The 14,866-nt window shown below is 44.7% G+C and overlaps 1 protein-coding gene across 1 annotated transcript in view; it reads left to right on the forward strand.

Annotated features, from left to right (window-relative positions):
• Window positions 1-10,235: 10,235 nt before the first annotated feature.
• The window catches only part of AK7 (adenylate kinase 7), a 47,996-nt gene continuing 43,365 nt past the window's right edge, over window positions 10,236-14,866 (forward strand). The window contains exons 1-2 of the mRNA XM_088464259.1: window positions 10,236-10,565; window positions 12,868-13,050. Coding sequence (XP_088320385.1) covers window positions 10,479-10,565; window positions 12,868-13,050 — 270 coding nt within the window. The 5' untranslated portion in view covers window positions 10,236-10,478. The remainder of the gene's footprint in view (window positions 10,566-12,867; window positions 13,051-14,866) is intronic.

The raw sequence follows: 14,866 nt of genomic DNA on the forward strand, positions 1-14,866 counted from the left end.
AGTGAGTTTTAAGTGATGTTGCCCATAGCAACCAATCAGATTCTACTTAACATTTAACTAGCACTTTCTAGAGAATAATAGCTAGAATCTGATTGGTTGCTATGGGCAACATCTCTTCTAAAACTCACTTCTAAAAACTCACTGTAGTAAATGTACCCCTTTAGCTGCATACACACACAACGATTTTTTTTAATGAACGATTTGAGTAAACGATTTTTTCCCTTGAAAAAATTTACTAAAATCGTTTACTAAAGTTGTTCATTTACTAAATGTCATGAACGATTTTTATGAACTACAAACGAGTTTTGCATATTCCCTTAATGAAAATCGTTGAGTTGACAAGTCTGACTGAACGACAAACTACAAATGTGAACGCGCATGAACGATAATCGTTCATCGTTTGACTCAGAAAGTGAACGATATTTGCCATCAATTATCGTTTAACGATAATCATTAAAAAAATCGTGTGTGTATGCAGCTTTAGTGTTGAGACTTAATTTAGTAGTTGTATTGCTGGGGCTGCTGTTTGACCATCAGGCACTTCGTATTAACAATACACAGCAGCCTTACTTCACTTTTAATGGGGATGTTTTTAGAAAACAAAATAGAAATGAACTCTCAAGCTCTCATAACCAGGGAATAGATCTAATAATAATAATTACTGTCAGTGCTTTACAATTATTATTATCAGGCTGACACCGGGGTAAGAGGAGGCTGCGGGCCAGCTTACGCTCTATAGTCTATATAACAATAAATCCTTGTGCTGCCATAGGTCTGTGGCGCTCACACAGCGCAGATATACATTTGCCGCTGTGCAGCCTGTTAGGTTGCTGGGAACCCATCAGGTTTGCACCATGTGACATATGAGGCAGTGGTCCTAATAAATTGATTTCCAGGAAGATCGGTTCAGGCCAGGCTTCTGCTTTGTCTGGGTGACCGGCCACATTGACAGCAAGTTACCTTTTTATTTCTCCTACCCCCTTGTATAATGTGATGGTAAGAGCTGCCATATCTCAGCTTATCTGTCCTCATCAGCTCCTGTTAGAAAACACATTACATGGAATTGTGTGACCCACGTGGATGGATTTAATAAGCCAGTTAATGATAATTCTAGTACCACGTGTGGCTTTATCATGACAAATTAATATACAGTCATAAGGGTTTGACCGAGGGACTCTGTACATGGGTGGCACCTGGCAACCTGAGAGTGGGACATCTAGTGGCCAAGTGCATTGTACACAGTGGTTAAGAAGTGCCCGTGTGCCCATATCTGTGCATTCTACCCACTGTGTGTATGACTGATCAGGCAAATGTATGTTGCCAGCATTGTCCTGCAATTGATGGGATTGAAGTGGTTTCTATTCAGAAGGGGGAGTGAGCGTGACTCGCCGCACGCTACCATAAAGCGAGAACTTGGTGGTGTAGCAGCACACTTTTTAACTTGAGAAAACAATGATTTATTGAATGTTTTTATTATTCCCCAACATATTTTCATTACATTATATGTGGAGTTATGTGTAGAATAGCTTTTTAAATCTATTTTTAGGACTGGATTATCTTGAAAATAACCACAGAATGTATTAAAGGTGTTATAATACCCCCTGACATAGCCAAAATGATCCAGTGTTCCCGTGAATCCTTTCTTATGGTGCATACACACGGTCAGATTTTTCTTCAGATCTGAACGATAACGTTTTTAAAAATCGTTAATATTTGAAGGAAAATCTGACATGTATGAACGATACGCATTCCAGATGGTCAGATAACGATACCTGATGTGTTTGCAGTCCGTTTTGGACGATTTCAGTCATTTTAATGCAGTCAAAAATCGTTCATAGTTCAAATCGTTGGTCAAATCGTTCAGAACGTTCATCTGACACATCTGACCGTGTGTATGCACCATAAAGGTGCATACACACACAACTTTTTTTTTGAACGATATCGTTAATCGTTGAAAAAATCGTTCACTTTCTGAGTTAAAATGATGAACGATTATAGTTCATGCGCGTTCACGTTTGTAGTTCAGTCAGACTGACCAACTGAACGATATTCATTAAGGGAATATGCAAAAATCATTTGTAGTTCAAATTAATCGTTCATTACACTTTAAAAAATCTGACAGAAAATCGTTCATAAAATCGTTGGTAACAAAATCGTTGTGTGTGTGTGTGTGTAGCTTTAGCGTGCAGAAGCCGCAATATGGAAGGCAGCCATATGTTGTGTGTCTTATAGGGCTATGCAGCAGTGCCAATCCTGCAGACTAATGTGAGTGACTGTCACTAAGGCATCACATGTAGTAATGCATATAACATTACATGGAGAAGAGACAATGGGGTATAGGTACTAAAGAGCGTGGATTTTAGAAATGGAGATTTTGCCATAGCAACCAATCAGATTCTACTTAACATTCTTCTAGCCCCTTTCAGAAGATAATAGCTCGAATCTGATTGGTTGCCATGGGTAAAATATCCACTTCTAAAAACCTACAGTTTAGTAAATATACCCCAATATGTTTATCTAAGAGGCAAAGGAAGAGCTGTATCAAACTTTGTAGAGAGGTAAAGCACCAACCAATCAGCTTGTAGCTGTCACTTTACAGGCTGTGGGCTGTATTCAATTAGGTGCGAAAAGCTGTTTAGGCGATAAAGTTTGGGGAGTGATGTCATTTCGCCATGCGAAAAGTTTCCGCCATATTCAATTCCGGAGACTTTTCGCCGGTGCGGAAACTCAGTGCAATGGAACCTGCAAAAATGTTTCGCCTATGAATAGGTGTCGAAAAAAAAGTGCAGAATTGGGGTTTTGTGGGTGAAAAGCTCAGAAAATCCCCCTACCTCCTTGGGACAGTCCCCCAAGGGTAAACTGTGTAAAAAAAAAAGTCTAAAATATCTTTTAGATCACCCCAAAAAAGTACTTTCATTTTGGGGGAGTAAAAGTCCAAAGTTGGGGGACAAATTTAAAAACTAGCGAAAAACTCCAGGGGGGTCCCCAAGTATGCCCCAGGTGTTTTTAAGTTTGCAGGAACTTGCGGCAGATGGATTTTTGGCGGTTTTTAAAACTTCACTTTAGCAACTTTTAAATATGCTAGCCCCCATTTTCGTGTACCCCAAATTTGCTGGGACTACTTATTTTCTGCAAAAAAACTGCTAAATGCTATTCTTCACCACTTCTGCAAAGACGCTATTTAGCAGCTATTGAGATCATTTAAGTACCCCAAATACCCACAGCAGGCCTATTCGGGGGGTATCTATAGTGATCCCCAATGTCAGAGCATCTTTTGGGTGGTCAGGCTGATTTCCCCAAATCTGACAGCACTTTTTTTGCATGTTAGTTTTGCCAGGTCCCGTTTTTGCAGACTTGTAATTGAACATGGACGCACACGATACTTTTTCGCATTGAAAACCAGCGATGTCGGCGAAAAGTCCAGGGACTTTTCGCATGGAATTGAATATGCCCGTGTTTGAAAAAAATGACAGAAGCTGATTGGTTGGTACTTTATATCTTTCCTCTTTATCTCTATCTTTCCAAAGTTTGCTACATCTCCCCCTAAAATGTCTCTTGCTTGCATGGATATTAGCATTCGGTCCTTGCTATAGTAGCTGCATTCATGTAATACCAGACCAGAAGGTATTTCTTAACTCAGTACGTTAGGTAGTCTGCGGCTGAATTACAACTCCCGGAATGCTCTGGCAGTCATCGTATAACAAACATTGGCCCTCATTCAGAGCCGTACGCTCTGAGCAGAGCGCACGCTCTGAATGAGGGCCGGGCTCCATTTTCATGGAGCGTCCTCCTGGACGCTCGTATAGCTGTGGGTCACCACCCACAGGCTATACGAGCGTGCACCATCGAAATTGCGAGCCGGAGCCTGCGGTTGAGGTTTTCAACCGCAAGCTCCGGAGTGATTTTGCCTCTATCAGAGCCAAAATCACTCCCACTGACATCACTAGTGATGTCAGTGGGCCGGCTTCTGACGGGAGGCGTTCCCGTGGGAACGCCCCCATCAGGGAGGCACGCCCACCAAAGGGGGCGTGCTGTCAATCAACATTGACAGCACGCCCCCTTTGATCGGACACAACGTCGTGCGCATGCTCAGTCCATAACATCGACCCACTTGCGAGCGGACAGCCGCTCGCGAGTGGGTCTGAATCAGGCCCATTGTAATTAAACATCAACTGAAGGATCTCCTATTCCAAGCTCGTGATGCAGTTACTGTTCTTTGCATGAAGCTGTCGCCTGTGTGATTTTTTAATATGACCTAAGTATCTTCAAGCATGGTGACCTGAATCTGTAACCGTTAATATCTCTATTTACAGCTTGCTCATATGTGCTTCCTGGTGATTGATAATTAGGATAAATTTAGGTTAGAAATTGTTTGCAGTTTACTTATAACTGGGTTTTGTTATTGATGTATTTAGTACATGGCAGCTTTTACTCCTTGGGTATCGCAAGAGCTGGACAATGATTGGGGGACAGATACTTAATGAAATGAACATCTAATCGGCTCAGCTGTAAGGAAATATTACATAGATCATGGCAAATCTAAAACCCCATAGAAAATGCATATTTTCCACAGTGATTTGCATAGTAGTAGTAAAGTAGTTTATTTCTTGATAATAATAAAACAAAGTCCACACACTACTGAAATTGTTAATAGGCAACATACATACAGTTTCCCATTTTATGGACCTTTTAACTACCATGAGCTATTCGGTTGTTTCTGCAACTGAATTTTTATTTATTTATTTCACTGTTTTTTATATGAATGACTAATCTTAGCCTATTCCTTATCTACATGCATGTATTTTAGTCCCATTGCCTCTGTTCCGTTGCACCTGCCTAGTGATGGTAGACATTCCTGCAGATATTCCTTTGGTAGGATATTATAGCCAAAGTTGCGTAGTGCATACCATGATGTATAAAGATATTGGAATTGTTACTATTTCTGTCTCTCTGAAAGTGTAAACGTGTTGGCAAAAATTCTGAATAAATATATTTATGCAAAGCTGTTTTATTGAATTTCTTTTTGGTAAGTCCTATATAGAAATACAAGAAGTAGTGTAAATAATTTGATAAGTATGCCATCATTCTAAATGTAATCACTGTTTTAATGTACAGGTTGTATATAGGCATAACGATGGACTTGCATGTAACATTATATCAGTTCTTGTTTCCTGAGCTGACTGCAGAGAGGCTTAGGTAGAGTTGGGTGTATGTATGTAAGTAAGTAAGTAAGTAGGTATGTATGGTCTGTCTGTTGATTCAGAAAACAGCTCTGCAATAGTTCAATATGTGCCAGGACTATGCCAGGAGTAACAGTTTTAGTAAATGCTAGTCACATTGACCAATTCGTATACAATATAATAATGTAATGAAACTATATATATATATATATATATATATATATATATTAACCAGACTAGTGTCTGAATAGTGTTATTAGTAAATATGTAAGCAGCATTTAGTATGTTAATTACAATACAAAGTAATAGCTCAAATAAATTAAATTAAATACAAACATCTGTTGTTTAACCCATTAAAAATAAATTGAGAAGCTGATTTCCTGCTAGGGACAGAATGTGAAGAGATGGCTGCGACTTCATACAGGTTGAGTGTCCCATATCCAAAATGCTTGGGACCAGGGGGATTTTGGATAACAGAATATTCCGTATTTTGGAATAATTGCATAACATAATGAAAAATCTTGGGAGTAGGACCCAAATATACACATAGAAGCTTTTATGTGTTATATACACTTTATACACACAGCCTGCAGGTAATTTTATACAATACATTCAATAATTTTGTGGCTCAAACAAAGTTTGTGTACAGACATTAAATTCATTTATGTTTCATATACACCTTATACACACAGCCTGCAGGTAATTTTGTACAATACTTTTAATAATTTGTGCCTTAGACAAAGTTTGTGTACATTGAACCATCAAAAATCAAAGGTTTCGTTATCTCAGCCATGCCAAAAATATTCCGTATTTCGGAATATTCCGTATTTCTGAATATTTGGATATGGGAGACTCAACCTGTATTACATTAGTCATTTATATACATCAGTGGGAGGGATCAAACCGCAATTGGCCAATGAGCAGCAGCTGCTGCTGTTCCTAATCATTAGTGTGGATCACCGGGCACACCTCCTGCCTCAGTAGGTCCGGGAGGCATTTCTCGGCTATCCTGGACAACTGACTATTCTTTTAAGACTTTTCAGTTCATTATCAATTACGTAAAACCACCAACGTGTCTAATTCCAGGTATTGTCCCAGGTTTTTGCTAGTAAAAATATCTCCCTTTTTTCAATACTAAGCAAGTGATATTCAGTACAATGTGGTGAGGGAGTATCTACTAAAGAGCCGTATTTATCATACAAGCTCTACATTGGGAATATGTCATGATGAGCGCTGTCTGAGACCGTATACCGCCCAACGTCTGTACAGTGAGTTTGTGTTGCCAAAATAGGGTGTGTTGGGGCGTGCCATGTGTGTTTCTTACAATAGTCTCAGAGGGATTAGGGACTGACCTCACATCTCAACAGTTCCAGAAATCAGAATTGCCAGAAACGATTGACTATGGAGGTAGAGAATGTAGGGGGTAAAATTACTAAGCGGCTGCTTTTGCAAGCTCTCTCCATGTTTAACCAGAGATATAAAATGTGAATGGTGATAAAAATGGGATCGGTATGGAATATGCGTCTGGTGGTTCTAATCCCGACACCGGAAGACCAGCGCCAATGAAGATCCTGACAGCTGTTTTGGTAAGTACTAACTAACCTAACCCCCCCCCCCCCCCCCCAAAATGTCGACCTTTTGTCCCCATCGACCTATTGACTGTCTTAACATCTAGAAACTGTCGACCTTTTTTACTGTCTATCTTTTATGCCGCACCCGTCGGGATGCAGGCGCTTAGATTACCATCACCAGAATCCCGACACCTGTCAGAATCCCAGCATCGGCATCCCGCCAGTAAGTACTGGGGTCAGGGGGAGGGGTTGGGTTTAGGGTGCGGTGGAGGGTTATGTTTAGGCACTGGGGAGGGAGGGTCAGGATACTGAATGACAAGTGTTGGTATCCGAACACTGATGGGATGACTGCGTCGGAAATCTGACTTCCAGGATCCCGTACCCAACCCATCAAACCTTCTAAAGCGGTCACATGAAGCAACCAATCAGTCTAGCTATTATTTAGTACCTTCCATAAAATGATAGCTAGAATCTGATTTGTTATGTGGGAAATGTTTCCATGATGGGACTGGGAGATTGTCGAGAAGTTTGGCCAGTACAGTGAAGTCAAGTCTCAATAGCTGGGGTGAGAGATCATACTTGCTACTTGCCTGCTCTTCAGGAATGTTTGGGAGACTCCTGTATCCACCCACTTCTGCAGTGTAGTGGACGATCTTGGGGCTTGATGATGCATTTTGCTGAGCATTGCATCATTGTGACCCCGAACCCCACTGCACTATGCAATGAATTGCAGCATTATACAGCAGGGGAAGTTTGCTGCAATGATACAATTCACTGTGCCCCACCCCCAAACTACCCACCTATGTCTCCTCAAAGAGGGGGCCTGAGTTGAAGTCTGTGATAGAGGGAAACCTAATCCCAGGTTTATTTGTAAGCATCTAAATGGACAGTGGCCCTGATTCAGAGCCGGACGCTTTTTTTTTTTTTTTGTAAATGGAGCTGGCCGCTCGCTAAGCTGTGGGTGACCACCCACCGCTTTTGCGAGTGGCCAGGTGATGGTCGCGACCATCGGGGCTTGCGATGAGAACCTTGTGGTAGGGTCTCGTTCCCGCAAGCCCCAGTAAGCTTCCTGCTCTAAATAGAGCAGGAAGCTCACCACTGATATCATTGGTGATGTCAGTGGTGCCTCCCACAAACGGCAGGCGTTCCTTCGGGAACACCTGTTTGTGTAGCCACCCCGCCTCCAAAACAGGGCGAGCTGTCAATCACAATCGACAGCCGTCCCGTTTTGGTGCGAGACCCGTAGCGACTGAGCGGCTGTCACTGGTTGGGTCGGCGCACGCGCAGAGGGCAAACATCGACCCGCTTGCGAGCAGGTCTGAATCAGCCCCAGTGTCAGCAGTCATACAGCTATTGTAAAACCACTTAGGGTGTCACAGGAGAGACGTCATGACGTTTCTCCCATCCCCTGCAGCTGGGGGAGCCGGAAGTTGGAGCTCATGAGTGCGCTCCAGCCAGCTCCCTCCGTGGACGCAGCAGCCAATGAGAGTCTGACTCTGGCGACTGTGTGTTTGTTACTGTGTAGTGTGGACCTGCTCTCACCCGCTCTCACTGCGGTCTGCCCTACACTTGTGGGGCCTGGGGGACACTAGCGGCCGGTGCAGCAAGGGATCAGCTGCACCGCTGCTAATAATCTGATAGGAGACTTCATTCAAGGAGAGCTGTCTTCTTTATTAGCTGAACTATTTTGTGGACTCTATTAACATATACTTATCAGTCACAATCCAGCCCGCTTGGCACATGCCAATACATACTTGTTCAGTACTATATTTTCTTTATTTTTCCGCCTTGTTCTTAGAGACTTTTCTTAAATTACAAACAAAACTCTCAACAGTCCCTGGTTTAATCCCCCTCAGAGGATATTTGGGATTTAGGACCTCATTCAGACCAGCTCGCAAGCGGGTCGATGGTGGGGCATTGCGCACGTGCCGCGCAAGCCCCGTAGCGAGTGAGAAATTCACTTGCTTCAGGGCTCACTACAAACGGGGTGGCTGTCGATGTTTATCGACAGCTCGCCCTGTTTTGTAGGCGGGGAGGGGGCTGGTCAAACGGAGGTGTTCCTGAAGGAACGCCTGCCGTTTGTGGGCGGCCCTACTGACATCACTCGTGATGTTAGTAGTGAGCTTCCTGCTCTATTTGAGCAGGAAGCTCACTGGGGCTTGCGGCAGACGAGACCCTACCACAAGGGTCTCGTCGCAAGCCCGATGGTCGCGATAATTGCGATCACCTGGCCGCTCGCAAAAGCTGTGGGTGGTCACCCACAACTTACAGAGCGGCCAGGAGGCCGCCTTAATTCAGAGCGAGCGGCTCTGAATGAGGTCCTTAGTCTGCTCCTTCCCCCGACACTACTGGTAACCTGGATTACCACCTGCAACGTGCACCACCGCAATTTACAGTCAGTAATATTGCATACTGTTAGCGAGGACTGTGTATTTTGTAGCTAGGATTGGTTCTTTCATTTAGTGAGATCTGCGCTTAGTAAGCATTGATCCATGAGTGAATGACGATACTGCCCTGAGCGACAGCAAACATTGCACAGCCCTAGTTACGGCCCTGCATGCCTCATTTAAATAGTGGACAGCATATGCTTATACTGGTTGGGTACGGGATGCCAGCGCTCGGGATCCCAGTGGTCATAATCCTGACATAGTTAGGATCTCCACCCCAGTGCCAACCCCTAACACCACTACTTACCGTTACTGGCACCGGGTTTCTGACTAGTGTCGGGCTGGGCTATGATACCTTCAACTTATTTTATTTAATAAATAAAGCTGGGGTGTGTGCACTAATGTACTTTAAACTCCAGCAAGAAAATCACTTTCTCCTAAGTTGTGCTTCAAAAATGACAGATACCAGCATCTGATAGGTTGCTATGGGATACAGCAAAACTGCACCATGTTATTAAATAAGCCCCATGGTGGTTAGTAGAGCCTTAACTAGACTTTTTGTTGCCCTGTGCCAGAGCGACCATTGGCAACCCCCTTTCCCCCCCCCCCCCCCCCCTATTTATTGAATAGGGGGGAAAAAATGGCCATGGCCTCATGGGGAAGAGATAGGGGAGGCCAGGAGATGCTGGGGATACAGTGCCTCCTGCCCTGCAGTGCCCTGTGCGCACTACCCTAGCACGGCCCCTGGTGGTGAGGTTGGAGGTGATATATACAGCCAGGGGGCACTATGGTTAGTCTGAGGGTACACTGTGCATAGGTATACAGAGCCTCCAACATGACCCTAGGTACAAAAAATGTTCTGCTCCTGGACTTCCTTATTAATTTATGATTGCAGCCACCTGTGCTGAAACACCTGTCTCATCAATTACCTAGTTCAACACAGGTGACTGCAATCATACATAAGGTGGGAAGTCCAGGAGCAGAGCAATGTGTACCTGATGGAACGGGTCATGTTGGAGGGTAGGGGTATATGGGGTACAGGTGTAATCAGGAGACAGTCACTGAGCCACAGGGCAGCTGAGTGCTGGCTATAGTGCACAGACTTCCATTAGCTATATGATGGACTAACTAACTAGTATGGGCAGCAGCAGCAGCATGAGGTGAGCTCGCCAATGGCTGGCGCGGAAGGACCCCGGCTGCCCGGGACAACCAGCCACCAGCGTATACACAACTGTCACTTTACCAACGCGCCACCACGTGACTAATCAGCGGGACAGAGGAACTCCCCTCGCAACCGCTGTGTGTCCTTAGCAACCAGCAGGCAGCTGCCAGCAAGCAACATGGCGGAGGAGGAGAACAGGGTCGTCAGACCCAAAAGGATCTTTATTAACCACCTGGACTCGTACGCTGCCAGGAACATCGGGCAGGTGAGGAAGGGTCCCCTCTGTCACTGTGCCGTGTGGGGGCTGGAACCTGTAAAGGGGGAGAGAAGCGAATGCCTGTGCTGGGAGTGACACCGTCTGTATTCTGTAACTTTACATTCTAAAGTGCTGAGACTAATATGTTTGTGCACACTATAAACGATGCATCTTTTTATATTCATTAGATTTATTTGTGATAAAAGGTCATCTGTAAAAAGTCTATCCATCCATTACTGGGACTATACATATTGGGCCTGATTCAGGGCGCGACTGCGTCTTTATGCAAATGCGACAGCCGATGGGATTTGTACTGAGGCGTCCGCGCGCATATTAGGATTCACCATCAGCCGCACATCGGTAGCGCCATTAAATATTGCACTTGCCCCATGGAGGCGCAGAATCTCCGTCTGAACATGGTTGCCAAAATCGTCTCAACTGCGGAAAAAGCTGCAGTCGCTGACCGCGACATGGCCGCGTCTGGCTGGCCATCTCCCTCTTAGCACCCACCAAAATTGCTTCTCCCTGCGTCCAAATTCGTTCTGCGGCTTTTGGCAGTAACCACCGTCCTGGCATGCGCAGACTGGAAAAAAAAAATCGCTCACTTGCATCTGACGTCAACACTGCGTTCACCCCTGAATCAGGGCCCATTGTGAGTCTATGGGGTCTATTTACTAAGCAGTGTTAGGAGACAGAGTGAGAAGTGATAAGAAAGTGATAAGGTGCCAGCCAATCAGCTCCCAACTGTCATTTTTCAAACACAGCCTGTGAGATGGCAGTTGGGAGCTGATTGGCTGGCACCTTATCACTTTCTTATCACTTTTCACTCTGTCTCCTAACACTGCTTAGTAAATAGACCCCTATAGGACGTGGTGACTGTCTATAAGCTGAGTATTCTGCTTTCAAGAAATATTTCTAAATGCATTTTATCAGATTCATTTTCTAATTTCTGGACTAATGACTGTGACTGAGCCGGGGAAGTCTGTACAGCGCTGCGGAACGTGGGTGGTGCCTTCAAAGTAAATAAATAACAGAAAAAGTCACATCTGATGAGCTGCTGGAATTAATTAGCTTAGTTACAATACTATTTGGCACCTAGTGATTGTTTATACAATTTTAGCTATTAGCTGTTTTTTTTTAACTGGGACAGTAAAATGTGGTTACCAGTTCTTTTGATTTATTTAGGGGCACGTATCTAAAATATACAGATGTGTTCTCTCTCATCTAGCCTCATTACGTCATGCAGCGCGATATGTCTGGCGTGAATGAGTCACCAGGTCCCGTGCAATTCTGCTAGCATCCGTTTTTTGGTTTTTATTTGCAACTAAGTCGCAGTGTGATATGACTGTGGGCCCGATTCAACAAGGAAAGTAGTTGCTAGCACGCAATCAGTCCATGTTTGCGCTCTGCGAATGCGTACATATCGCAATGCGCGTGCGCGAACTAGCAATTGAGATGGGAACTTCGATTACAGAGACTACGCAGACCCAGAGCAGAGTGATTGACAGGAAGTGCCGTTTGTGGGTGGTGGTCGGGCGGACGCAGACGTGCCGGTGCATTTCAACGCCGTTGCAGGGACGTGCATAAATTAGCCACTGCGTGGCCATAAGCAGCCATAGCACTGATAGCGTGTGTGGCTGGTAGCAATAGTATCTGAGTAAGGACAGGGCTTGTGCAAGTGTGGGTCCGATGTTACCGATGGTTTCGCTATGTTCCCCTAGTATAGGGATGTGAGTAAGGGGAAGTGAGCGCCCTTATGTCTGGATGCGATCGCAATGTGAATGCAAACATTTAAATAACACGGCTGATATTAGGAAAATGCGGTGTGTGCGTATAACCAAAATAGCGATCCGTGCCTAATCAGGAAACTGTGCTGGTTTATTTGATATGCGATGCTTGTATATAAGTGATGTCATTTATATGCAACCATTGCAATTCCGTAAGATGCATTGTTGCACCTATTGATCTGGTGATCTTACCCTGAGACATTATAACCTATGTAGAAGGTAACAAAATTGTGCGCAAATGACTTCTGCATGTGGCGGCGTAAATATCTCTCATGGTTTTCTTAGGGAAAAGCATTATTATGGGATACTTTAAGGGTGGAAGCAATTCTAGGCAGTATCTGCAAAATGCTGAGGTGACAATCAGAATACAGGAACCTCGCAAACACCCATATTCCCCATAGAGGTGTGCAGGAAAATGAGCGATGTCGGACTACCGTAATTCTTGGCAAGGTGCGCAGCTGACCATCGGCACCACAAGTCTCTGAGGATTGAATTCCCCTTGAATGTCTCTTTTCATGTTGCAGTATTTGTCAGGCTGCATTGTTGGAGCTTCCCTTGAAGAACTAGAAGGTGCTGAAGAAGAGGAGAACCAGTCCGTCCAAGGGGATGCGGTGAACACTAAACCAAAACAGGGCCTCTTCCAGGTAGTAGGGACTCTGTCCAATCCTCTTGGCAAGAAGCTGAATTTTCCTGTGGAAACTTACACGGTAAAGTTCTGTCCTTGTTGTAGATTTGTAATGATGATGTTAAGACGTAAAATAATTTTAGTTAACACTGCGCACAGTGCCTGTTCACTGTAGAGGCAGCCATTTTGTAGGCTGAACCAGCCTTGGAACTGATGACATCACTGAGGTATGAGGTACAGAATAAATGTGGGTGGTTCACACCACAAGAAGCGTCCGCTTTCCTGCGTACAAGGTAAGATGTGCGGCTTAGGGGAACCTGCTCAGGTAATACGCCCCTGCCCTATAACTACAGTAAATTTGGGTAAGGCCCAGGTTGTCAAAGGTGCTCTCTTGAGAACAAACAGTTCAGTTTATTACAGTAACATCATAAAATAGTTCTCCCCTGTGATGATAATAATAATAATAATAATACAATTCATTTGCAAAATAGTTTTCTGAGCGCTGCTTGCAGAGATAAGCTATAGCAGTGGTTCTCAAACTCGGTCCTCAGGACCCCACACAGGTCACATTTTCCAGGTCACCCAGCAGGTGCACAGGTGTAGTCATTACTGACTGACACATTTTAAAAGATCCACAGGTGCAACTAACTATCTCACTTGTGATTCTGTGAGGAGACATGGAAAACATGCACTGTTTGGGGTCCTGAGGACCGAGTTTGAGAACCTGTGAGCTATAGGATTGATTTAAATGGAATCGGTATGATTTTTTTGAATCCCGACAGCGGCATCCTGGCAGAGGAGGAAATTCCGATCATCAGAGGTAAGTATATACTAACCTATTTCTACCCCATAACCCTAACCCTCCTTAGCGGTGCCTAATCCTAACCTTCCCCTCCAAGTGCCTAACCCTAATCCCTCCTCTAAGTGCCTAAATCTAACCCCCCCTTCTCCGCCGCCTAAACCTAAGTCCCCTGGGAGATTGCCTAACCATAAGTCCCCCCCGGGGGTGCCTAACGCTAACCCCCCCTTCCCCTAGCCTAAACCTAACCTCCCGGGGGGGTGCCTAACCCTAAATCCCCCCTCCCGGGAACCCTAAACCTAACCCTCCCCCGCTGCGGCTAGCCGCGCCCGGCTCCCGGCGTATGTCTAATGACAGGCGTCGGCATATCGACGCCTGTCTTTAGACCCTTGCCGGGATATGACAGTCGGGAAGCCGGCTGTCGGGATTAGGTCCGCCGACTTCCCGACTGCAAACCATTTAAATGGCTTTGGAATGCAGTAAGACCATATTTGTCAACTCTCTTGGGATGTCCGGAAAAGCTTCCAAAATAGTGGGTGATGTCTTGGACCCAAGAGTCTGACAATCTCCCGTGAGCCGGGCCAAATAGATAACTAATGGGCGGAACCCAGTGTGGTGATGTAATTATCTCATCAAGCTCCACCCCCTGTGACACAGTGATACATCATCGCACCCAACCTACTATGTCATGATGACACAAGTGTGTATCCTTCCCCTGCGGTGAGTGAAGCGTCGCATCAGGGCAGAATTAATAGGATGAGTCGTTTTCTCAGCTCTATTTTTATCATCAATAGAGTTTATTAGAAATTTAGTCCATGAACCACGGAAGGGAAGGATACAGAAAGGATATAAAGGGAGGGAATGGATGGAATCAAAGACCTATTTCTAGATCATACATTCTGCAGAATGAGAATTACCAATGACAGTGCGGAATGGGCGTTCCCTGGACGGGCAAAGCAAAAATGAAACTAGAAGATTACGGGCCTGATTCAGCAAGGAACGCAGTTGCTAATACGCACGCAATCGGCCGGTTGTTGTGCACTGGGCATGTGTATGCATCGCAGTGCGCATGCGCGAACCGGCTACTGCGATCGAGAAA

The sequence above is a fragment of the Taudactylus pleione genome, unplaced genomic scaffold (assembly GCF_031769625.1).
Source record: "Taudactylus pleione unplaced genomic scaffold, aTauple2 ptg001623l, whole genome shotgun sequence".
NCBI lineage: Eukaryota > Metazoa > Chordata > Amphibia > Anura > Myobatrachidae > Taudactylus > Taudactylus pleione.